Source organism: Salminus brasiliensis, chromosome 9 (genome assembly GCF_030463535.1).
Source record: "Salminus brasiliensis chromosome 9, fSalBra1.hap2, whole genome shotgun sequence".
Lineage (NCBI taxonomy): Eukaryota > Metazoa > Chordata > Actinopteri > Characiformes > Bryconidae > Salminus > Salminus brasiliensis.
Window position 1 is genome coordinate 7,504,006 of NC_132886.1, and position 26,923 is coordinate 7,530,928.

Here is a 26,923-nt window from a genome sequence, read left to right on the forward strand (position 1 = left end):
TACAGTTTAAGGACCTGGCTATGTATATATATATATATATATATGCTGTTTAGGACACAGCCATTTCAATATCCTTACCATAGTCAATCATTCTGTCTGAGAGTGCAATACTAGACTATATACTTATAGGCTGTGTCCAGAACCACTACTACTAGTAGGCTGTACTTATGAGTATACTTCTAATAGTGAGGTTCAATTTAAGGGCCTGTCTATGTATATATGCTGTTTAGGACACAGCCATATCAATATACTAGACTATATACTTTTAGGCTGCGTCCAAAACCACATGATAATCCACTTATGAATATACTTGTAATAGTGGGGTACAATTTAAGGGCCTAGCTATGTATGCATGTATGCTGTTTAGGACAAAGCCATTTCAATATCCTTACCATAGTCAGTCGTTCTGTCTAAGGCTGCAATACTGGACTATATACTTATAGGCTAAGTCCAGAACCACATACTTCTAGTGGGCTGTACTTATGAGTATACTTCTAATAGAACAATTCAAGGGCCTGTCTATGTATATGTATGTATGTATGTGTGTGTGTATATATATATATATATATATATTGTATATACTGTTTAGGACACAGCCATATCAATACCCCTACCATAGTCAACCATGCTGTCTGATGTTGCAATACTAGACTATATACTTATAAGCTGCATCCAAAACCATGTAGTAATCTACTGTTCATAGTACCCTTGTGAGTATACATCTAACACTTTACGGCCTGGCTATGTATGTATGCTGTTTAGAACACAGCCATATCAATAGCATTACAGTAATCTGTAGTTAGCTGTGTCCAAAACCACATAAAATTCACTTATGAGTTTACTTGTAGCTTTAGGGCCTAGCTATGTACGCTGTTTAGGACACAGCCATATCAATATCCATACTTTAGTCAGTCGTTCTGTCTGAGATTGCAGTGCTAGACTATAGACTTACAGGCTGTGTTCAAAACCACCTGCTATTAGTAGGCTGTATTAATGAGTATACCTCTAATAGTAGTACTTTGTAAGTACCTAACTGTGTAAGTATGTTAATATGCAGTTGAGGACATAGCCCAAATACTTACCCTCACCATAGGCTTGGTTGTATCCACAATAGTCACATATCCAAATATTTTCCACTATTATAGTGCACCTCTTGCCCCAGATAGGGCACATGGGCCATGAGTACCCTACTAGTTGTGTTTACATAGCTTCAGAAGCACCTCTTTATTTACTGCTCTAAAACAAATACTGCTGTCAGGTCCTGATCGGGTCCGTTGTACTGTACCTACGTCTCACACCTGTGTTTTCAAGTGCTGTCTAAACCCAACGAATCCGCTAGAGGTCGCTGTGGTTGCTGAGACAGCTGCTGTAGTGGAGTGACTGCAAGAAGCTCCCTGGTCAAGCTCTCTGGGGCACTGAGGGTCCGTTTCCTCCAAGAAAAGTGGGTGTGTTTATGTTGGAGGAGAAGGTTTCCGGGCTTTGCTTTGGGTAGTGCTGTATTGGTCTTCTGGTTTGGCAAATGTTGCATTGTCCATAATTTAGGACGCTGATGTTCTCCAGGTTCTACTTTGGTTTGTGGTGCAGTGAGGAGTAGGGTTACGCAGATTCTGGACTTCTTTACCCTGTAATTATTTGATTTAGCTCCATGTGGGATGAAACAGGAACTGCTAGCACAGAAATACTGAGCAGTTGTCGTGACGACGTGCCACAAATCTCTCACCGGATTGGTCGACACAGTGTCAATGTCTGCTTCAGTTTGAGTAGTGGATACTCTTTGTACCAGCCCATACCCTTTGGGTCAGAGGAGACCCTTTTCACAGGCCAGGCGTTCCCATCCCCAGCATCCCCAGCATCCCTAGCTTTAGCACATCATGCCAATGTGGGGTGGTGTATCGTTTCTCGCCAGGCAGTGGACCTTGCTGGACTATCCTGTTCTTCACTAATCAGCACTAACCTGATTAAATTCCACTCAGGTAGCTGTAGAGTATGCAAATAAAGGGGATTACAACCCATTTGTCTTGTCAAGAGCTGTCTCTGACCGCCTCTGATATAGTCTGATCATAGTCTGATCATAGAGCATTAGTGCTTACACCTGACTTTTTCTGTGGTCAGGTACAATCTACAACCAACAATTGTTGATAGAAGGTGAAATAGTCTGTACTGAGTAATAAATGCCACTACACACATTAACCTACAGACCACAGGCTCCCTCCAGCCCTACAGTACATACAGTAGCCTCCCTGTACTGCATGCATTAGTCAGGTAGAAGTACTGACCCCGGTTACACCTGCACACTTCAAATCCTGATCAGATTTTAGCCACATGCATTTACACTGGGTGGTCAAATGCATCTCCAGTTGGTCAGACTGAACTCTGATCTGCTGTGTGTGTGTTTGTGGGAGGAAATATGCAAATTCGCCTGGTGTGCGGCTGTTATTACTGGGGTTCCGGGTTGTACTGGGGGGGTTTTGGTTGGGAGACGGTTGCTGATGCACTACTGTAACATGTGTCTCAGATGCGTCTCAGATCAGACCACCTCCTGAAGTGGTTTGAGTGATCGGATTTGTGTGATCGGTTTAAATGAGTCTTGGGTGTGTTGGTTTGCACTTGCAGTTCTCTGTGGCTCGGCCTTCTCCAGATACAGTCCTGATACTCAAGATGGATGAGGTGTCCAGGTGTAATGGTATTGGGATCAATTTTGTTATTTGATGCTTTCCTTAGCATATTGAGGACAGCGGCAGTGCTTAATAAACACTGAACAGCTGCACGTTTCATTACAACCCAGGCTAACAGTCTCGTTAACCTGGGTTAATTGGATAAAGTGCAGCACATTGGGAATAAAAGTCATTGGGATGGTATTTGATTACTGATGCATTTCGGCTATGATCACTTTTTTTGGCCAAAAATAACATGTATCGTGAAAACGTCTGTATAAAAATCGTGATATTTTTACCGTATCGCCCAGCTCTAGGCGTAATTAGGGTCATCATTACTTCTGTGAATTGACAACTCAAGTGGAGGTTAAAGTTTCTTCTTAAAAACTAGAACTTGAGTACTAAGTAACTTCTGAAAGTGTGGAGAATCGTCTTACACGTCCAGCATCTGTAAGCATAGCAACTGAAGTCTCTCTTTGATTCATTTATTGATTAATCCGTGGTCTAAAAAGAAGTCATAGAGCTCTAACGTGAGAAATCACAGGTGTTTAATGAACGGAACATGAGGAAACTGAAGGAATTTTGTGAAGGACTGGGACGTAACAGAATGAAAGGCTGATTACTGGTCTCACAGGTGTGCTTCAGTAGAAGTAGAGGTACTGTTATGGCTTGAAAAATGTAAAGAAATATGTAAAATAATGTAAGAAATTATAAAAAACAATTGATTACATTACCTTTCAAATATAGTTTAGAAGTAATACTCAAGAAAGTTGATGGATTTGTACCTTCCACAGTATTTCCAAGGCATGATAAGGACAGTAATGCACATTTTACTCAGGTACGTCATGGATCTGTCATTATTTAGGCATGTTCTGGACATTAATCGTCTGTGACCTCTCACGTTACAGCCCACCTCTGACTAACCAGTCACTACCCACCTCTGCATACCATACAGTTACAGTACATGTCCTCTATATACCTGTATTAGTACCACACAGTAACGCCCTACTCATATGCAGTGCTAGTAGATTTTACCGTCACTGACTTGCTTACACTTTGCAAATTGGGAATATGCCATCAGCATATGATAATATGGGGGGAGACTGGGGGGGGGGGGGGTTCAGGTGGCTTCTGCTATCCTGTTTTTGTTGGAGTAACTGTGTTTACTGTCCAGGGAAGGATTTCGACTAGATTGTGGGGAAGCATCACTGTGAGGATGGGTCAGTGAGTTAGTTAGGGATGTTGGATGATCAGGATGATCACCACCCCACCCACCTCATCACCCCCAACTCCTCAACTCATCATATAAGTATTGGATGAGAGAACACAGTAGTTCCACTGCTCCACAGACCAATTCTGGGGGGATTTATACCCCTCTAGCCCATGCCTGGCATTGGGCAGCATGGTGCCAATAGATTCATATATTCAGTTTGTTTATCTGCTCCAGAGAGTCCTATTCTATTGGCAGTTCTGTTGCTCTACAGGAACCGGATACGTTGTGTGTGTGTATGGGTGCAACTTAAAGCTTGCATTCATTAAAAGGGGTGTCCACAAACATTTGAACATGTAGTGTATATTGGTTGCAACCCCTTTATGCCCCTTAAAATGCAAATCTGCAGTTATCAGCCTATTGCTTTAGGACCACACCGACCGAAATCACTCGAAATATCAAACAGAGGCTGAAGCCGGGCTGTTGCTAATGGAGTCCGGTTGCATCTGCGATGTTTGATGCTTTATTATACAGTCAAATGGAGCAGATTTGCTTGTTTACTTAACAGCCATGGTAACGGCATAGTTGTAAGGTCATTGACAAATTCTCCAGAAGATGAAAGCTTCAGTAAATGTCATACTTAATTTCCTCCCTCGTTTGTGAATGCAGTAAATAAGTCTTTTCATCCTCAGATGTTTCCTCTGTGTTGGCTGACCTGCCTCAGAAAGCCTCCTCTGGAATTTTGGGACTGCGTGAATGCCCAGCCATCACACACTTTCTGACTGGATGTGGTGTTACAATAAAGTAGAATTAGGGATGTCCCGATCTGAACACTGGATCAGGATCTGGGCCGAGCCAGGCATATATTTTAATGGATCGGGTATCGGCTACTTTAATCCTGATCCAGTTCCGAGTCTCTGTTTTAACCACAGTGTTCAGAGCGCCACCCGGTGTCCTCCAGGCTCCATTAATGGACATTATAGCCCAGCCGGCTGCAGCAGCAGTGCGGACGGTCTCAGAAGGTCAATAAAAGAGTTTTACAGTGGAACATGAAAACAGACCATAATATCTGACTCTTTCTAAAACTCACTGAAACGCTCTGTTTTACCAGCGGGAGAACCGGAGAACCGCTTACCTCTCTCTGTTCTTAAACCAGCACTGACGAACCCGTTCACACACACACACACACACACACGCTATAGAAACTCAAATCACACACACAACACATTCACACACTATAAACCAGTTACTACACACCAGTAGACCAACAACCACAGACACCAGTCCAGAGTGTGTACCACCACTACACACACACACACACACACACACAGGAAATGATCAGACTGCAGTGTTGTAAAGGAGCTGGGAGCTGATTGGTCAGGGAGGAGAGTCAGACTAAACTAAATCAGTCAGTCCAGAATGTCTGATTATAGATACTGAGATTAAAGGGATTTTAGGAGTTTAATATAAAATAATTCGTTTGTTTTAGTATTTTTTTTTACATATTTCAGCATCTCCGAAGAAAATGAATGGTGGAATTTCTTTGTCTGCTGGTGAACACAAAGCCTCAGCAACTGTCCTTTTGGTTCCAAACCTTAAAATATACCTCCTCAGGGACCCCCAGCCAGTCTGTAATTGTGCCGTGTGACATTTTCTAGCATATACTTGAGCCAAGTAATCAGCGTTCTACTGTAGTACCAGAATATAAAGAAAAGTTTTGGTCGTTGTCCCGTTAGAAGTTCATGACCGGGCAGTGAGCTGAAGGCCTAAACCAGTGGACACGCAGCTAGAGCCCGTGTACCAGCGGACCCTTATGTGCACTCTTACCAAACAGGGTTCTTTGAGTCATAAGAATAGTGGGACCCTTTTTGGTGGTACATTTTAGGAACCCTGCAGGGAACTATGTAAGCATTCAGAAGCTAGATCTATAATTATTGCCTTTGCTTAAAGAATCCCCCCTTTTTAAGAGTGTAGTGTGGGTTGCCAAACGGGTAAATATGGGTAAATTTCATGGCTAGAGATTAAGTCAGGAGATATTAGATTATATTTTCCTGCAGATTACAAAATACAACCCGAGAGAGAGGCGGCATGGTACACAGTCAGACAGGAGGTGGCATTGTGGTTGGTGTGGCGCAACAGATAACACCACTACCTGCCAGTGAGCTATCACACCATGTGGGAGACTGGGGTTCAATTCCCAGTCTGGGTGGGTCTGGGTGCTGCGCTACACCAATAAGAGTCCTTGGGCAAGACTCCTAACACTGCATTGGCCCACATCTGTAATACGAGTAACCTTGTAAGTCGCTCTGGATAAGAGCGTCAGCTAAATGCTGTAAATGTAAAAGTAAGTCTAGACCTGTTCTACACAGCGATCTGAAAGGAGAATGTGGTACTAGGCTTAAACCCTGTTCCTAAGCTTCAGCAGTCAGCCATGTCTAGCTGAATGTATTTATAGCTGCCATAGAAGGAATTTATTAATTAATTTATTTATGATTATTATTATTATTAATTATTATTATCATTATTATTAGTAGTAGTATTAGTTTAAGGGGCTGTTTGATGACTAAACAGTACGTTGGGGTGAAAATGCTCAGCTGCCCAAGTCTATTTACCACCCTGTTATTCTGCCTCCAAATGAAACGTGCTGCTTTCCCTTTTAATGGGTGGGCTTGTGAATAATTTAAAGAGCTCAGCTCTGATTGGCTAGTTAGTGTCACTGCATCAGCTCACACCGAAGTTGCTGTTCTCTCAGAGCGATGAAAGATGAAGAGATGTTAAGGCCCTGGTGGCACTGCTCCGAGCACTGCTTTCCCGGGGGCGCTTCCCAAAGCTAGGATTAGCTTTTAGCTTAGCATAGATGCCTGCTCATTTCCCCAGCTTTAGCTTCCTAGCTTGCAGACCTTGCAGTTTTAGTGACCAGCTATGGACGGTGCCTTCTAGTAAAGTCATGGTTACGAGGTCTGGTTCCCGCAGCAGCACTAACTAGCGGAGTCTGGAGGTGATGAGCTGCTCTCTAGTATCAACGACCCCATAGGAGGAAAGCTCCTTTCACATTTCTAGTTTCCCAAGCTTTTACTGGAGGTAATAGGCTGGCTGTAGGATTTGGGAAGGGTTTGTTTTCCAGCTGTGTATTTTTTTTTTTGCTGTAGGAACAGTAGTGTTTAGGGTAACTAGATGATGTCCATTATAGGGCACCTAATATGACTCGGGTTATGGCAAGTGTTGCTCTGGCCGCTTCACCAGAGTTGCGTAGTGCAGTTTCTGGCTTACTGAGCCAGGGGGAGCAATGACAGACAAGCATTGCATCTCCCTATTACAATTTATATGAATTACATGACTCTGAAGCTGCTATTTTAAGGTGGAAAAGCTACATAATGTTACATATTGCTGCTTTAAACAGTGTTGAAGGCTAGTGTACTGAATTACAGTACTAAACTAGAACAGTACTGATACTTAGTGCAGCTCTATCATCAGTATCCTCCTATCAGAGCTATCGTGATTCCTGTATCCAGACTGGAACTAGAAGTTCCTAGAGAGTAGGAATCTGCAGCTGTGTGCTCATGTGCAAACTTTACTTTTTGACTCACACACACACACACACACACACATATATATATAGTGAAGCATTCCTCACTAACTTTAAGTGACAATGCTCCCTCCCTGCTTCCCACACACACAGGCACATAGTGTGGGAGAGCGCAATCTGTGTGAATTAGTGAAGAAACAAATTACCTGCACTGGGAGTGTGATCCCCATGCAGTTTCACCCAGGTTTGTCTTTTGAAGAGCAGCAGTGTGTCCCCCGAGGGCTCCCTGGCAAACACCCCTCCTCATCACACACACACACGTCGCGTTTTTTAAAACTATGCATGGCTTCTGCCGGAGCCCTCTTATCAGCAGCAGCACAAATGCCATGCAAATGGAGCCGTGCTCGGCGCGGGCCGCCACTCTGAGGCAGGCTTAATTGGTAATTGGGATCTAGGTGTGAAAGCCACACTCCCGACCAGGAGCGAAAAACACGGATGGGTTTGAAAACCTCTGACTTGTTCTCTTTTTCTTTTCTTTTTTTTTTGGTAATTATTATGACAGCGACTGCACTAGAATTTTTCCATTTCCAGGGAGTTGTTGCTGGTGGGGATGTTCAGGGGGGCTTTTTTTTCCATCTACGTTGTGTAAAGGAGGCCTGGGTCGTCTCAGGTTTGCATGTAGGCTACTGAATGATCAGTGCGCGGGTGAAGTACCCCCAAAACTGGAAAGTATGAGGAATGCACTGATATGGAATTTCTGGATGGGATGTACTGATATAATCAGTCCAATCCAATCCTGGATTAAATCTTCCAGAGTCACGTGAGGTGATGTGAGCTATGTGTAAGCCGTGTATTTCTTCCTGTGGGGTAGTCGAGTGTTTGGGTAGTTTCAGCATGATAGCCTACTTTCAGACTCATTTATAGCTCAGGTTTGTCGCTTCTTTCTGTATATATATATAACCTGTCGATTTCTGTCGCACTGCCAGAATGGCTGTTTATGTGTATATATATATATATATATATATATAGTTTCAGCATGATAGCCTACTTTCAGACTCATTCTAAAGCTTAGGTACTTAGGTTAACAGCCATTCTGGCAGTATATATATTGTATGTGTGTGTGTGTGTGTATATATATATATATATATATATACACCAAAATGTTTTACTTTATTATTAGGTTTCTCCTGCCAGAAGGGTTACAGTGTGTGCATTTTCAGGCTGCACATAATCAAATAGATCAGTGTGTAGGATCTGTGCTACCCAGCTCTACAAGGCTGTACTTCTTGTTGGATGGGCTGTGTTTTTTTTCCTGAGTAAGTGCTTATACAACCTTATTCACACACAGTTTAGATCCTTAAGTGCTTTTATTATTCTAATTATTATTAATGTTTTTTTTTGTTCCAAATGAGAGTTATATAATATATTATTCAGCTTTTTTAGAGCACTCTCATTAAATATCAAGTAAATGCAGCAACATTAGTGAGGCGTCCGGTTATTAACAGGGAAAAGTTGATGCATTGGCAGAAATGGTGGTCTCTCAGGGTCCTGCGGAAAGGCATGTAAGAAGAAGTACCAGGTGTCAGCTGATACTCAAGGGTTCGATATTGCTCTGACAAAGAAAAGTGGTGGCCAGAAAGTGGCAGGGTGGGCCTGAGACTGAGCTGGATGAATGGTTTCCGTCAAAATTGTTTCTATTCACTACAATTATAAGAAGAAACTTTAGATGAGGTTTTGTCATCTCTTTGACCAAGTGTGGTTCTTCTATGGAACCAAGTGTGGTTCTTCTATGGCATCACTCAAAGAACAATGTGTAGCATATTTATTTTTAAGTAATTTTTATTTTTAGTTCCTCTAGCATTAAGATTAGCATTAATATCTAATTCTATCGTGGTTAACTGGGTTTCCCACACTTCCCAGTCCACTAGATGTGGATTTGGTCCCCAATCAGAGCGATGTTTTAGAAGCTGGTTAGAACCGAAGCAGAGCACATAGTGTTGTAGTGGTGCTCTTCTCTCAGTCTTCCTCTGTCTCCAAAATTCAAACCAAACCAAAGCATTCCGTGGTCAGCGCTGTAATATCTTGTGTACTTTCAGTAATGAGTGCCATTTTTGTTTTTTTGTTTTTTTTAGGATAACCGCTCCAGCATGTCCAGACCAATGATCACCAGATCTCCAGCGTCTCCCCTCAGTAACCAGGGCATCCCCACCCCGGCCCAGCTCACCAAGTCCAATGCCCCAGTGCACATCGATGTTGGGGGACACATGTACACCAGCAGCCTGGCCACGCTAACCAAGTACCCAGAGTCCAGGTGAGGCTTTCCTGGTATTCAGCAGGACAGAGTGGCCAGTTGTATGAATAGACTAATACACACCTGACAGTGTAAGAGTGTCTTATCAGCACAATGCAGGTCCTACATCATCACTTGATCTTCCTCACTTCTCAGCCCACTCCATCACTTGGTGTTGCATTCTTGATGTTCAGATCAGGAAAGAAGAGAGAAATAAACACATTCAAAATGTTCACATACATACGTTTGCAAAAGTTTGGACACCCCGATGTATTCAATTTGGGGGAAAAAAGGAAAATAAAACAAGTGCAAATAAGTGAAAACAATCCTCTACAGGAAACTTAAAATCAAACCATTTTCTGCACATTTTAGAGCATATTTGCTATTTATTCTATACATCTGACTAATTGAAAATAATAAAGCATAACACCTAATTACATGTGCCATAATCTGTGTAAAAAGAATATTTAGCCAGTATTAAATCAACCTTGTGAGTGTTAAGAAAGTAACCTTGATAAAGTACCTGTAGCTGCCACCCTATATATTTAATTTTTGTAAGAAGTAATTGTGCATTAAAATGTACCCAATTATATGCAAATATATGTAATATGACCAGTGATGCCCTCGCATTAGCATACAAGCATATTTTGGGCTGGTAGTGCATTTTCTGAGATGCGTTCTTTAACAAAAAGATTGTATTATTATTTTGACTATTATTTTAGCTATAAACAACAGTAGCAACAGATTTATCATTTAAATGAGACATGAGAAATATCTTTATGATAATAATTTAACACATGGATACTTTTATGATAAATAATAACTCTGTAGAGGGTATGACCCTTAAGACCTGGCTAACAGCATTTGGGCCACTATAATGCAATTACCCACCGAAGTTCTGGAGTAGACTATATTTCAGTATTTCATTTCATATCAAAACTATATTCTGTTGTTTTATTGTCCCTCCATTGAGCAGTTGAGTCGTTGTACATGCCAGGAAATTAGTGACATTATCAGTGGGTGGTTAATGGAATATTGACTAGCTCTTGGATGGATGGGTCGTGTGTGCAAGTCAGTAACGATAAGCTCAGTTATTGGTTTCAGCCTCTGTCTTGACTCTAGAGGAAGTGTCAGATCATTGGAGGCACAAGGCTAATGGAGCTCATTTGCGCTATGATTATTTGCACAGCTGTACAGATGTTCATCTTCTGTAAATGTTTATATTATCTGTAACTTTCTGTACCTAATAGTTTGTATATATGTATATGTATATGTCTACTCAGGCTACATATGGTTATGTAGTATTCATACCAGTGCAAGTATATAATTTTACATCTCTCTTAGCTCCCTCAGCTCTTTATTACTTTTGCTAGTTTTACTATACCTATAAAATGGCCTCCTTGCCGTGGGTTGATGCATGCAGATTACACAATGCTAGCAGATGAACTACGACTCCAGTGAGTTAGCCAATGCTACCCAGCTTGTGCTGCATTAGTCAAGAAGTTGCAGTACAAGACTAAAGGAAACTGGTGCGATATTATTACGTAATCCAGCTAATCGATGTAGAGCGGTACAGCATTGCTAGTCATTTGGTAGTGGCCAGCAGTGGAAAAGCGGTCACTTCTATTAAAGGCTTACCCTTTTACAAGTACTTTCCCACCCCTGGGATTCGAACATTCAGCTTTGAACATAATGCAACAGCTTTAATTCTAATGATTCATCAAATCCTCAACATACTTGAGGATCCACAACATACAGCGCATCCCTCAAATGCTCACTCTACCATTACAAGGAGCCAGATCGTACTTCTGGAAGGGCTAAAGAGTTTTTTTCCTTATACTGTTTATTCTTTATACTGTGAAATCTTGGAGTGACAGCAACAATAAGCCGGTCTATATGAGCAAGGCAGTTTGAGGGAGGTGTGTGATGTAGGTATGCAGGTTAAACATCTCTTGTCTTTGTCTATAAGCTTCCATTATTTGCTACATTCGGGTCGTTGGATTTTCTTCGAACTGTCGCTTTAATAACACAGATTACTATGTAAATTAGACAGTATTGAAGAACCCATGACTGATGAGGGTGGGTGAAGAAGACCTTTTAAGGACGTGGGGGTGAATCATATATGAAATGGATCTGAAGTGTCTGCCTGTCGTTCTCATTAACTCTCCAGCCGCGTAATGTCACCCGCCATGTCGCTGGAGCGCCGTGTCAAAGCACATTTATCAGCAGCTGCCGTCGTTCACGCACGCAGATGCTGCCTTGACTTCTTGCACTCGGGGTGAAGTGGGGCGGCAGAATGTGGAGCCTCGCTCTTCAGTCCAGGCAGGGCTTTGAACGAGGATGAATCGTATCAACAGTTCTTCAATAGCAGCTGATGGCTGATGGCTTTTCCACTGCTGTGTTCTGCATGTGTGGTACAGGCCGCTGGTTGCAGCCCAAACGCTTAAAAGCCCAGCTCTGCTGAAAGCCCAGAAGAACATATGCACTGTGTTTAGCCTGCGGTATGTAACCGACCCACACACGCCATTGCTGCTGTTATGTGCAATGTGGTACTCATTTGTAAATCATTCCCACTCCTTCCAAAAACAGACCAAACTGGGGTTTTGGAATCGTTGCTATTTTTGGTTGGAAATATTTTCGGCCTTTGAAACCTTGCTTTTATAAGCAGGGCTTTAAAGGAGCTCTTCAGTGACAGGGCAGTTTACCTAATTCATCCATTTTCCCAAATGTATTCAATCAGCTGAGAGATGTCTGGTGTCTGAAGGTTCTTGGTTTTTTATTGTTGCACTGGAGTTGAGAGGCTAATGTAGCTAACAAGTCATGGAAACTCATGTAAACCAGTTAGCATTGAGCAAACTGCATACCTAAACCATTACACCATTGCCTTATACCTCATGAAACCAGAGAAAATGCAAAAACCAGATCCAAGTAAACTGGTTAATTTAACTCATATGGAAGCTATCTGGAATGAAACAACATCATCTGGGTTTTTTTGCATTTGGCGTCACCTCATGACTTGGGCATGGCTGCTCGAGGGGCCGGAAATCAGCAGTGTAAACAGTCCTTTATTTTGGCTATCAAAACTACTAAAAACCCTGGAAGAAAAAAACGTTAGTGCCACCTCCTGTCTGACTGTGTACCATGCCGCCTCTCTCTCGGGTTGTATTTTGTAATCTGCAGGAAAATATAATCTAATATCTCCTGTCTCCTCCGCAACAGTCGGCGCTTCCTCCATGTTGGCTCAGACAGAGCAGAGGCAAATTCGAAGTTGCGCTCAAGATTTGGGATATGGCTTTTCTTTTTAAAAGTATTCTTACATACAATTCATGGTTTAAAAAACAAACAAAACATTTTCATTTACATTTATGGCATTTAGCTGACGCTCTTCTCTAGAGTCACTTACAAAAGTGCTTTGCTGTTTACTTAAGAAAAACCTCAGCTAGTTTGAATAGACTAATAATTCAAAGCTCCTCTAAGTTTAGACTCTACCAAACACAAGTCAGTATGGAGACCATAATACTCTACTCTTCACCTAAGTCCTCTCGGAAGAGGAGGGTCTTCAGTCTGGGTTTGAGGACAGTGAGCGTTGGACTCTGCTGTTTGGACACCCAGGGGAAGTTCGTTCCATCACTTGGGTTTATTTATTTATTTATTTTTGTAATTATTATTTAAATATTGTTGTAGCCAGCTTCTTGCTATCTGCAGTGGCTAACTCATATAGCCCAAAATGTGCTTTGGTCAACATTTAGGAGGGAATTCGGACAACAGAGATGATTGTTTACAATACAAAAACAGCCATTCTGTGGTGACAGATCAGAGGTCTTCTATCTTGAGGCATCTTAGTGGTCTGGGGTAGCTCAGAATAGAGCTGGGCAATATGATGATATTTTATCGTATCGTGAAAAGTTTTGTTATGATGATAACAATATGCTTTTCTATGCACATGGAGGAGACTGTTAGTGCTTAATAAACACTGATCAGCTGCAGGTTTCATTACTAACAGTGTGATTAGACTGGTTTAATCAGATAAAGATTACTGTATTCAGTACGGGAGAGGGTTTATAAGAATCTGCTGCTACTGATGTGTTTAGTCTATGATTAATATATGTATTATGATAAATATCGTGTATCACTAAATATCGTGTATCGTCTTTAAATATTGTGATATAGTATTTTTACCGTATCGCCCAGCCCTAGCTCAGAAGATGCAAAGGTTAAAGGTAAGGGGAATATCTCGCTGCTGTCCAGTGGAAAACATGTCCGTTTTTATATTTCTCCGTCCTTTGAACCCTGTAGCTGCTCTGTGGAAATAATTCCGGATGACCGGACCAATAGAAATGCTTCAAAATGACCTGGACAAAAAATGTTTCACCTTGCCTTCCATTGAGAGTTAAGAAGGTTTTTTCCTTCTGTTGTAAAGTTACTGTTTTGGAGATACATTTTTTTTTTCATTGGACGGCGACGATATACTGTATGACATAATAAAAATGTACTTAAGTACAGTAGTAGAACAGTGACGTGCATGTACTACTGTATCACTGTCCACTGCTGATGAATTGGTGTGGATTGACCCAGGTAACACTGTCATACATACAGAACCTGCCGATACAATAAGCAGCACGATACAGGGGTTATGATTCTGTATCTTGTAATAATGTAATCAAGCAAGATGATAGTGATTTTTTTTTTCATAACATTTTAGGAAAACTATAACATATGTAGAAAAACAAATCATGTTAGGCATAAAGTCTGACTTTAAGAAAAGTTGACTTTTTTATCCAATCAGAACAGTGGAATCAGAAGACAGGAGGACAGCGCTGCTATCTAGCAGAGGATTAAACAGCAGTCAACGAACCACTGTCTGACACGCAAGCTTTACATTTAAATGATTCATTAATAATCAAAATTTTTTCGAGAATCGATAGAGTATCGCAAAACATAATATTGCGATACTTCGATATATCGATATTTACTTAAATCCATACAGTCTTGCAAACCGCATAAGCAAGTCTTTTCAATTAGATCACATGGTTTAATGCAAGTGTGTGGTGAATTAGACTGTATGTCTCATGATGCTAATTGTCATTCCTGCTATTAACACCCATAACTTGTCCCACAACCTTGTACCTCCAGCGCAGAACTGAAAAAGCAGACTGTTCAGACTCCACAGCTGTTCAAACTAATCAGTTCCGTGTAAGATAATTACAAAATTGTGTAAATTGTGTGTGTTAGATGTTTTTGCAGGACTGTTCCTTTAAATGAAGCGTTTTTGGGTGCAGCTGTACCAGCAGCCGCTCAGAGCCGCAGGGCAGCGGACCCATTTGGAGGCTCAGAGCCAGGGCATTGGGCCGTGGCCCCGGGCAGAGCACTGAGAGCATGGAGACATTGTCCACCAGATGGCCCTTTAACTACCATCAGACAAGGGTCACACATTTTTAACCAGCCTAGAGTTGCCTGTTCTTGTAGCCCATGCAGTGTAATGCGGGTTTCAGCGCTGATTGCTCTTGCTTCCGTGTGAACAGGCTCAGCCTGGAAGTCAATTAGGATCACCCTACAGAAATGGACTGTGAAGATTAGTCAGTTACAGCAGAAGGTCTAACTAATGAAATGCAAATATTTAAATCCATCATTAATTAGTGGCCGCTTATATATGTAATTAGGCACATTTACTTTACACAGTGCATACTGGTGGCAGTTAAATCCAAAGAGAACCGAGAACAAGCCGCTTCAGAGGGTTCTTTGAGCGATGGCATAGAAGAACCGCTATTGGTTCCATAGAGAACTGTTCTTGTAATACAGAACTATGACTAAAACGTTCTTCACACTCATACACTCACCCCTTTTACAAACGTGGAATCCAGAGCGGTTATTTTATGACATTGCTCGAAGAACCCTTTTATTGGCAAATCTAGATAGCATCCAAATTGATTATTGATAGCCTGAAAACCTAAAATCCACATGAAATCTGATTTTTTCACAAATTGGATCCAAACCACAATTGGAGGTGGTTTAAAAAGCAATCATATTCAGATTTGTACCAATATGCCTCAGTCCGAAAGCTATAGGCGCTGGACTCAGATTTCCAAGACGTGACATGTCACATCCGATCCGGGGCGACCCACTTCTCTCCTGCTTCCGCGTAGGAAAGCAGCTCATTAGCGCCTATGTTGTTACTACAGCAGCCCATGCAGACAGGTTTGCAATGATGAGGGGCGTGGCTACAAACAAAGCTTAGGTGAATGGATTGACAAAGAGCCAAGGTACTAGGGAGGAGCAGGAAAACCAAAACAAAAACAGAGCCACATGGATAATGACCAGGGGAGCAGGGGACAACGGACAAAGACAGGGACCATAAAGAGATTTATGTTTCCAAAAATAAGGAAAAACTGTAAAGGCTGTTTTTCTTTCCTTAATATTCCTCAATTATAATCAAATTTAAATGGTTATAAAATTTCTAATTTTCTACTTAAAAACACAGTCCTTGTAAGATTGGAATTCACAGTTTCCGGAGAATGTCATTTATGAAAAGTAAATGAGTCATCATTAAAATATTGTTGTTGAAACAATGCAATTATTCATTTTAAGTCATTTTTTGGAGGCATTTCTATTGCTCGGTTGATTCAATTTATGTACAAAAAAAGAAACATTTACATATATTAATATTACATATTACATAAATATTGCAACAGTCATAACATTAGTACCACTGACAGGAGAAGGAAATAACATTGGTTTTCTGGTTCCAATTGCACTGGTCAATAGGTGGGATCTACATATTAGGCAGCAAGTGAACGAGTGAGGAAAAATTAACAAGCTTAAGAATCTGAGCCACTTTAATAAGAACCAAACTGTGATGGCTAGAGGACTGGGTCAGAAGATCTCCAAAACATCAGGCGGCAGGCCTTGTGGGGTGTTCCTGGTATGCAATAGTCAGTACATACCAAAAGTGCACCAAGAAAAGACAACCGGTAAACCAGTGACAGCGCCATGGGCACCTAAGGCTCGCTGATGCGATCCATGGAGGCCCCACCTCCCAACTTGCGTGAGTCTTGGTGCCAGATTGATGTTCTAGACGACTGGATCAGAACTTCTCCAAAACATCAGGCCGGTCTTAAGGAATGTCATCGGCATACAGTGGTCAAGGCCTACCAAAAGTGTTTCTGGAGGTCTTGTGGAGTCCATGCCTCGACAAGCCTCAAAGCTGTTTTGGCAGCAATGGGGCCGGGCCTACACAATATTAGGCTGGTGGTTTTAATGTTATGGCTGATTGTGGTAAAAGTCATCAAATATTGGTTTGAATTATTGGTCTTATATTGGTTTAAAAAAACATGACTTTAATTGGAAAACGGAATTTTAATTTCTGCTGTGGTGATCAGTGTTACAGTAGTGCAGCTATATGTCTTAATCTCTCTCTCTCTCTCTGTCTCTCTCTCTCTCTGAGCAGAATTGGCCGTCTTTTTGATGGCACAGAGCCCATTGTTCTGGACAGCCTGAAGCAACACTACTTCATCGACAGGGATGGTCACATGTTCCGCTATATCCTCAACTTCCTCAGGACGTCCAAGCTCCTCATCCCTGACGACTTCAAAGTGAGTGAGAGAATGATGTTCTGCCTGTTGTGTAACATGTAAAAAAAATTACGTTCAAAGCCGTTCAATGTGTGGCATCTGCATGTGCCATATGTGTGTGTGTGTGTGTGTGTGCATGCAGCAGTCAAGACATACCTTCGTCATTTCATTTCATCCTGTTCCTCGGTAAAGATCATTCTAATCAGTTACCAGATCAGTGAGTTTTATTAAAGTACATATTCATAGAATTAATAAGCATTTAAGGCAGGATTTGCCATGACAAAATACTACTCACATAATGGATCACCACTGCACCACCACAGCATTTGTGGTTGTTAAAATGTGTTTGAACCCAGACTTGCAGGAACGCTATATGTATATGAATTACTGCAAATGTCTGCATTGAGCGTAATGCAATCCTGCAGTCGTGCTCAGAAACCCCATCAGAGCCTGTGTGCTGGCCATGAGACACATTTGCATTCCAGTGGCTAGCTCTTGTGTGTCATTTAGCCCTTAATTACAAATTTGCCTTGGGAGAAAACAAATAATCCCATTATCTGATGGTCTGTCCGTGAGGAAAGTATGTCAGCTAAAATAAGCAAAGACTCAAGACCAGAGAGGTTCAGTGAAAGGCTAAAATTCTGTGAGTTTATAAAGGGGAGTAATACTGGGATCTTTTCCAATTCCAGTTGTCTTTTTTTTATCCCACATGTTCCTCATTAGGCTTTTAGTTTCCATATAAGAGTCTATCTATATATCCTTGTCGAGAGATGGGATCTACATATTAGGCAGCAAGTGAACAGGCCGTTCTGGAAGTGGATCAGTTGCTAGCGGAAAAAAGGGCTACCATGGAGCAATGGAAGAAAGTGGCCTGGTCTGACGAATCACAGTGCCTTTTACATCCTGTGGATGGCCTGGTGCAAGTGTGTTGCTTACCTGGGTTAGAGATAGGGCTGGGCAATATGGTAAAAATACTACACAATATTTAAAGACTTTTTTTATACATATAATCACTGACTAAAAACATCAGTAGCGACAGATCCTTAAAAGCTACTATTAGTATTCTCACGTACTGAATACAGTGATTTCTATTCAACATCTGCTGCTCTTCATCTAATTAAACCAGTCTAATCACACTGTTCGTAATGAAACCTGCAGCTGATCAGTGTTTATTAAGCACACTAACAGTAACCTTGATATGCCTAGAAAAGCATATTGTTATCACTATACGATAAAATATTGTCATATTGCCCAGCTCTAGTTAGAGACTTCACCAGGATGCAGTATGGCAAGTAAGCAAGCCAGTGGAGGCGGTGTGATGCTCTGGACAATGTTTTGCATGGCAGTTACTTTACCTCACTTTCTTCACTAACACCTACCTTAAGATTGTTGTAGGATAATGTGCCCTGCCTCACAGCAGACCTGACTAAGAGTTACATTTACATTTATGGCATTTAGCAGACGCTCTTATCCAGAGCAATGTAGTGTTAGGAGTCTTGCCCAAGGACTCTTATTGGTGTAGCGCAGCACAGCCACCCAGACCGGGAATCAAACCCCAGTCTCCCACATGGTGTGGTAGTTCAGTGGCAGGTAGTGGTGTTATCTGTTGCGCCACACCAACCAAGTTGTTCAACCAAGAGTTCAAGGTGTTGATGTGGCCTCCACATACACCAGATCCTAATCTGCTTAAACATTTGTGAGATTTTACTGGACAAACAAGTACACTCCATGGAGGCCCCGTCTCGCAATTTAGAGAATTTGCTGTTGATATTGTAGTGCCAGATACCACAGGACAGCTTCAGAGGTCTTGAGGAGTCCATAATGCAGTTGATCAAGTCTAGACAGGTATTGGCTGGAACCTCACCACCACCACCAGCTCTGCTCTGTGGAGCAGGGGAACTCTCTGGAGTGATGGAGCTCCATCTAATAGTAGTGGGCTTAGACAGAATGAGGTTTGTGATCCGGAACTAATCATCCAACATTAGAACCTGATCTTATGACTGAATGCAATCAGATCCTCACAGCAGTGTTCAAACATCTAGTGTAAAGCCTCCCAAGAGCAGTAGAGGCTGTTATAGCAGCCAAGAAAATGTGTCTCACAGTGTGTGTGTGTGTGTGTGCAGGACTACAGTCTGCTGTATGAAGAAGCAAGGTATTTCCAGCTGCAACCGATGCTGGCGGAGCTGGAGCGCTGGCGGCACGAGCGCGAGCTGAACCGGCACTCGCGGCCGTGCGAGTGTGTGGTGGTGCGCGTGGCTCCGGACCTGGGCGAGAGGATAACGCTGAGCGGGGACAAGGCTCTGATCGAAGATGTCTTCCCCGAGATCGGCGACGTCATGTGCAACTCCGTGAACGCCGGCTGGAACCACGACTCCACACACGTCATCCGTTTCCCCCTCAACGGCTACTGCCACCTCAACTCTGTTCAGGTACGAGACAGACTACGTCACACTGAGCCAGCTCAGCCCTCGGATGCTCTTATCAGCTGCCATTAGTCATGAGGGGTTTATTAACTGCACCTCATGCTCTTGACAGAGACCAAGTCAGCACTGGTGATTCATACAGGCTGTGTGACCAATCAACTGAATGCCTGAATCAACCTCCTGAATGGCCAGAAGCCACTGGTGGGTCTAGGCTTCAATTCCTCACTCCGGTAACTAAGCCAGGTTGCGTGGTCTTCCATGTAGTAACTGAGTAATAATCCCAGCGCCATCAGTATCACCTCCTATTTACCACATCAGTCATTCTGAGACTGTGACTGTGATTGGTCCTAATCATCACCTGGTTTGTCCGGAGACCTCCCCTGACTGTGATTGGCCCCAATTATCACCTATTTAATTCTGAGAACTCACGGTGACTGCAATTGGTCCTAATCATCACCATGTTTATTGTGAGGCCTCCCCTTAACTGTGATTGGCCCTAATCATCATCTTGTTAATTTCAAGACCTCCCACTGACTGCAGTTGGTCCCAGAAACCACCAGGTTTGTTCAGAGACCTTCTCTCGACTATGAGTGGTTCCAATCTCTACCTGGTTTGTCCAGAGACCTCCCCCTGACTGCAGTTGGTCCCAGTCACTACCTGGTTTGGTCTGAGACCTCCCCCTGACTGTGATCGGTCCTAATCATCACCTTGTTTATTCCAAGATCTTCTCTTGACTGTGATTGGCCCAATGATCTACTGGTTATATTTCTGAGAACGCTCTGTGATTGGTCCTTATCATCACCTGGTTTGTCCGGAGACCTCCCCCTGACTGTGATCGGTCCTAATCATCACCTTGTTTATTCCAAGATCTTCTCTTGACTGTGATTGGCCCAATGATCTACTGGTTATATTTCTGAGAACGCTCTGTGATTGGTCCTTATCATCACCTGGTTTGTCCGGAGACCTCCCCCTGACTGTGATCAGTCCTAATCATCACCTTGTTTATTCCAAGATCTTCTCTTGATTGTGATTGGCCCAATGATCTACTGGTTATATTTCTGAGAACGCTCTGTGATTGGTCCTTATCATCACCTGGTTTGTCCGGAGACCTCCCCCTGACTGTGATCGGTCCTAATCATCACCTTGTTTATTCTGAGATCTTCTCTTGACTGTGATTGGCCCCAATGATCAACTAGTTCATTCTGAGAACTCACTGTGACTGCGATTGGACCTAATCATTGTTTATTTTGAGACCTCCCCTTGGCTGTGATTGGACCTAATCATCCCCTTGTTTATTTTGAGACCTCCCCTTGGCTGTGATTGGTCCTAATCATCACCATATTTATTGTGAGGCCTCCCCCTGACTGTGATTCTGTTGTTCTAATCAACACCTGTTTTTTATAGACCTCCCTTTATCTATAATTGGCCCTAATCATCATCTTGTTCATTCTGAGACCAGTTCAGAGACCTTCCCCCTGACTGCAGTTGGTCCCAGTCACTACCTGGTTTGTTCTGAAACCTCCCCCTGACCGTGATTGGTCATAATCATCACTTGATTTGTTCTGAAACCTCCCCCTGACCGTGATTGGTCATAATCATCACTTAATTTGTTCTGAAACCTCCCCCTGACTGTGATTGGTCATAATCATCACTTGATTTGGTCTGAGACCTCCCCCTGACTGTGATCCATCCAAATCATCACCTTGTTTATTCCGTAATCTTCTCTTGACTGTGATTGGCCCAATGATCTACTAGTTCATTCTGAGAACTCACTGTGACTACGATTGGACCTAATCATCACCTTGTTTATTTTGAGACCTCCCTCTGACTTTAATTAGTCTTAATCACTGTATAATTTCTACTGAGAACTTCTGTGACCTCCTCTGACTGTGACAGGTCTCAGTCACTGCCTGGCTGCTAGTGTAAAAATGAATAGCTAGCAACACTGCTAGGTCTGATACTCCTGCACCAGCACAGCACACATTTCCATGAGTCTACCAAGTCCGTGTCACTGCTATGTTGAGAACGCTCCACCACACACAGATCAAAAGCAATCGAAGTTTATATGCAGGCCTAAATCATCACACACTTGCCACAATTCACACCGAGACAGGCTTGAGTGTTTTCCCTAATGAGGTATAACTCAATGATGGTCAGAAGTATAGAAGACTTCAGGCTGTTACTAGTGAGTTTATTATATAATATAATAAATAATAATACGATTCCCGCTACATCTGGGGTAGACTATCAGTTTACACCTCTTCATAGTCAAATAACTTATTTTCTTCCTCACATTGCACCTACGAGTAAGAATCTTTATGCCATTTCAGAAAAGGTTTGCCTTCATCTGTATCCAAGGGATGGAGATTTCACATTAGCAGCAGCACATAAGGACACACACACACACAGATGCTGGCAGGTAGTCCTGAGGCACGGCCCGTAATCCTGTTTGGTTATTAAAGTGAGCCCGCAGTGGATGCTGTATCTGCGCCTAATGGTGTCAGGATGTGTGTGTGTGTGTGTGTGTGTGTGTGTGTGTCTGGAGGCAGATTAGGGGAGGGGCTGTCAGCAGAGCGAGACCTTTGTAGTTTTGGTGGGGGGTTGAAGCCTGAAGCGTCTGGAGGTTGGGGGGTGGTGAGGAGGTTCAGGCTCTGAGATTTTGTGCTTCCAAGTGGCACACACTCTACTCCCCCGGGGCCTTTGATGGAATGTGATGATTCTGGACCTCCCTATGGACATGCATGAATGTGTGTGAAACATGTAGTTGCACAGTACTGTAATATGTTCCTTTTCTGATAGTTGATTTCTCAGTTGGACGGCTAACACCTTCCTTAGTTTTGCAGTGACGCTATGAGGCTGAAGTAGCTAACAAGTGGTGCGAGTCTGTAACCATTAGTTTAGCATGATGCTAATTTGGCCGTTGCTAGAGGTTCTTGCGTTGCTGTCATGCAAAAACTCGCAAAATCTCCAAAACGGCAGCTTTATACAAGAGGAAAAACTTCTTAGGTTTCAATGGAAGTCAGTGTGCAAGGTCATTTTCGAGCATTTCTATTGGTCCATTCATCATGAAATTGTCAAACAATGGAAAGAACAACTGCCATTACATAAAAACTGTAAAATGACAAAAATGGAGATACAACGGTTTTGATGGGCAGCTGCTAAATTTAGAAATATTATAATATAAATTTGGAGTCTCATGATGCATAGTCATTTTTCTATAATAAATAATACAGTCACTGGCCGCTGGTCCAGAGTCCCTACCTTGTAGCTCCACCTTGCCAGTGTATAGTTATAGACTGTAGCCCATCGGCTGCTGCACAGTGCATGTGTTATCCTCTGCTAGGCCTTCAACAATGAACAGCGTCTGATCACAGAGCTGCTTTCGGCTGGATATCTCTGGGTGGGGGACCCCCACAGTGCCTTATAAGCCCCTTTGACACATGCACTTTCACCTGGATGTACTGTAATTAAACGAGAAGCGGTAAAAAGCAGTGGAATGTCTGAATGAAGCGGTACATAGACATAGAGAGGCGGAAGACGACTTCCAGAGTGTGCATTGGTCAGTTTTACACAAAACCGTGGCCGGACACACAAACCCAGCAACTACAGATGAGAGGCAGATGACGGACCCATCAGAGGCAGAGACGACTATCTCGAGCTGTCTTCACAGCCTCGTAACTCCAGATGAGAGTGATTTACAGTCTGGCAATGAGGTGCTATGGAAAGGGTGGGCTCTGAACCATATTTCTGCGCTGTATTATCACAAAGATATTATTAGAAAAGTTTGTGGACACCAGAGTATTAATAATCTAATAATTATTTTAGTATTAAAATAATTAAAACGTTCATTGCTTATCAAAAGGGTGTCATTGCATTATTGTCCCATTATGTGGCATAAAATGATTAAAATAATAATAATATCATTTAGTACAATTATTTCTAGGACACAACATCATCTAAAAAAAAAAGCATCGCTCAAAGAACCATTTGAGGCACCTTTTTTTTTTAAGAGTGTATAAGGTAAAGTGGGTGGAGCCTGTACAATGGCCAGAGAGTGGAAGTGCAGTAGTAAAGTAGCCAGGTGTAGGTTTCAGGTACATCCCATAATGCTAAGATAACGGTCAGTTATGCCAACCAGCCGATCAGTGGACAGTTAATTCACCTCTCCCCGTCTGCGTTTGTGTGTTCGCAGGTTCTAGAGCGGCTGCAGCAACGCGGCTTTGAGATCGTGGGCTCGTGTGGAGGAGGCGTGGACTCGTCTCAGTTCAGCGAGTACGTCCTGCGGCGCGAGCTCCGGCGGGTCCAGCGCGGACTCCAGAGTAACAGGATAAAACAAGAGCAGCTGGACTAGAGACCCGTACAGGGCCTCAGAACTGCCTCAAAGGGCCACAAACTGCCCCCAGGCTTACAAAACAAAAAAATGGCCCCAGACGGCACCAGACATTTCAGCAGTTGCCAAGCTTTCCACAAAGGTCGGACGCTTATCTTGATTTTTTGATTTTGGATTTTTTTTTAAACGAGGGGAAACAAGAGGAAGCAAGCTTTTTTTGTCGTTTTTTTTTTTGGTGTGTTAATCCTGTAAGGCGATTCAGCATATTCCATGACCCCTGATGACCTTTGGGGTGATTGTGACTGTCCACTTGAGGACTTTGTTGAAAACATTGTCCCTTTACCCGCATTAAGTTTGTTTTAAAACTTTGAAATTTCAGCAGGTGAAATACGACAAACGTTAAGACAACCTTAAAGTGTGTTCTGTTTGCAGTGCTATATACAGTATATATATATATATATAAATATGTATATATTTTGCTATTTCATATAAAATTGACTCATGGATATTCTTAACCCCTTAAAGAAGGTGCCGTTGGTATCATTGGTGGTATTTCCTAAGCTGGTACTGATAGGCTGACTGTCCAAACACTCGATAAGCTGACGCCTTCACTGCACCAGTTTTGTCTCACTCATTTTTATTTTATAATTTTTTTTCATATAAAAAGGTGCGAGCAAAGATTGTGTACTTTAGTTCGAATCATGTTTTGCTATCTGTCATTACAGATTGTGATGTGAGATTTTACATTTTTCTCAGTATATAAAAAAAAAGAAGAAAACAGACCTTTACTGTGCGTACTCAGTATGAAGATCATAAGGTTTTAATCCACGGTATCCGAAACCCAGCTAACACACACACACACACACACAGAAGGCCACTCAGTTCTTCTTAATTTATGATTTGATAAGCTGTTTATCCACAGACTGCTATGCTATCTTTTTATCGTCCATGTACATGTTTCTTTTGGCCTTGATCCTCTTTTTGACTGAATTTGTGATGGTCCACATTAAATGCAGGTTCTTCTCTTTCTCTTAAACTGAGAAAGTTCTGTTGGTGTCTCACAGCAAGCCCAACTGCCCGAAATAATGAAGAATGTAGCAAGCAAATGTGAAATAAATCGGTCCGAGTTATATTCAGGAATTTGTCCTGAAGTTCTTGTATTTATCCTACTGGGAAAACGCATCACTTGAGCAGTGTTCCAGATGCCAGGAATATAGACTAATAATTGATGTTATTTATATATATATATATATATATATATATATATATATATATATATATATATATATATACACACTCAGACCAGCTGTAGTTATATAAGCATGCTGTTATAGATAACATTTTATTATGCGAGGAATTATTTTAATGTTATGTAGCACATATTGTTACTGTCATGCAAAGACCTTGTTTCTCCATTTGTGCCGTTTTTCAATTGATGACATAATGTGATTCTAACAGTTGTTTTTCATGTTGATTTCAAATTTCATGATGAACAAACAAAAACACTCCAAAATGACCTGGAATAAAATTATATTACACTGACTTCCATTGAAAGTTCAGAAGGTTTTTTCCTTCTCCTGTAAAGTTGTCATTTTGGAGATCTGAGGTTTTTGCGTGACAGCTACAATATCTGTCAGCCTCTGTATTATGTTTGTATTACAATGCTTCTACTATTACTAATACTATTATTACCACTACTACTAATAATAATAATAACAATAATAATAATACAAAGAAAAACTAATAATAATGATAACAACAACAGTAAGACGAAGAACAAATAATACTGCTAATAATAATAAGAACTAATAATAACAATACTAAGGAGAACTTCTAATAATAATAATAACAATAATAAAAAATACTTCTAATAATAATAATAAAATAACTACTACTAATAATAATTAGAACTACTGCTAATATTAATGATAATAACAATAATTATAAGAACTACTACCACTACTACTAATAATAACCAACAATAATACTAAGAAGAAGAAGAACTACTACTACTACCAACAACAATAATAATAATAATAATAATAGTAATAATAATAATAATAATACTCAAATTGTCACTTTATTACCAGTAGTAGTAGAGGTGGGAAAATGTGAACACTGGGGCCTGAGGACTGGTTTGAGAGGACGAAACTGATTTAGAGTTTAGGACGATGTCCACGCTATCCCGTCTGATGGCCACTGATTTATACTTTATTAGAGCTTACCTCAGCTTACCCCACACTGATGAGACCTTTTTATTATCAAAAACATAAATGAAAGAATTCTTAAAAATTAAAAGCGTTTAGGGGAAGTTGTTTTCCCCTAAAAGGTGCACATTAGCATCCATGACAAAAAATATGAACTGAATTTCTACAGTAAAACGTATGTAACAAGAATAAAGAGAATGAGAGGCATCGGAACAGAATGCAAAATGGACTCTGGATAAGATTAGTGAAGGTATATAAGATATAGGAAGGTATTTGGGTAGCAATGGCTAGGGGACTTTGTCATTGACCTGAGAGGAACGTGCAGCAGCTGGGCCAGTATTATGGCTAAATAAAGAGAAAACTCATCAGTAAAGTCATTTCTGCTGCTGGAGTCATCCAAACTCTCCGTTATTTAAAGACGGTAAGCAAAGGCCAATGATGGCAGCAAGGCTCGGTTTCCTAGCAGTAGCACTAGCTAGCTGTCTGGATTCCTTCGGAATTAGCCGGAACTAGGAATTTTGCCTGAGAATACCCATTTCACTGTGGACATGTTGTCCAATTCTTGGCACACTGTCCAAATGTCTGTGGACACCTAGAGCTGGGCAATATGCCGATATTTTATCGTATTGTGATACATTTTGTTATCGTGATACATTTTCTTAACTGATCAGCTGCAGGTTTCATTACTAACAGTGTGATTGACTGGTTTAATTAG

General features: G+C 41.7%; 1 protein-coding gene across 3 annotated transcripts in view; it reads left to right on the top strand.

The window, feature by feature from the left end:
• The window catches only part of LOC140562860 (BTB/POZ domain-containing protein KCTD1), a 26,312-nt gene extending 1,187 nt beyond the window's left edge, over positions 1-25,125 (top strand). For 2 of the 3 annotated variants that reach the window (XM_072688724.1, XM_072688726.1), the window contains exons 2-5: positions 9,523-9,701; positions 17,125-17,269; positions 19,372-19,677; positions 23,864-25,125. In XM_072688724.1, the coding sequence (XP_072544825.1) occupies positions 9,523-9,701; positions 17,125-17,269; positions 19,372-19,677; positions 23,864-24,022 (789 nt within the window). In that variant the 3' untranslated portion in view covers positions 24,023-25,125. Of the gene's footprint in view, positions 1-8,663; positions 8,707-9,522; positions 9,702-17,124; positions 17,270-19,371; positions 19,678-23,863 lie in introns of those variants that run through there. The other variant, XM_072688727.1, reaches the window with a different exon arrangement.
• Positions 25,126-26,923: the final 1,798 nt, after the last annotated feature.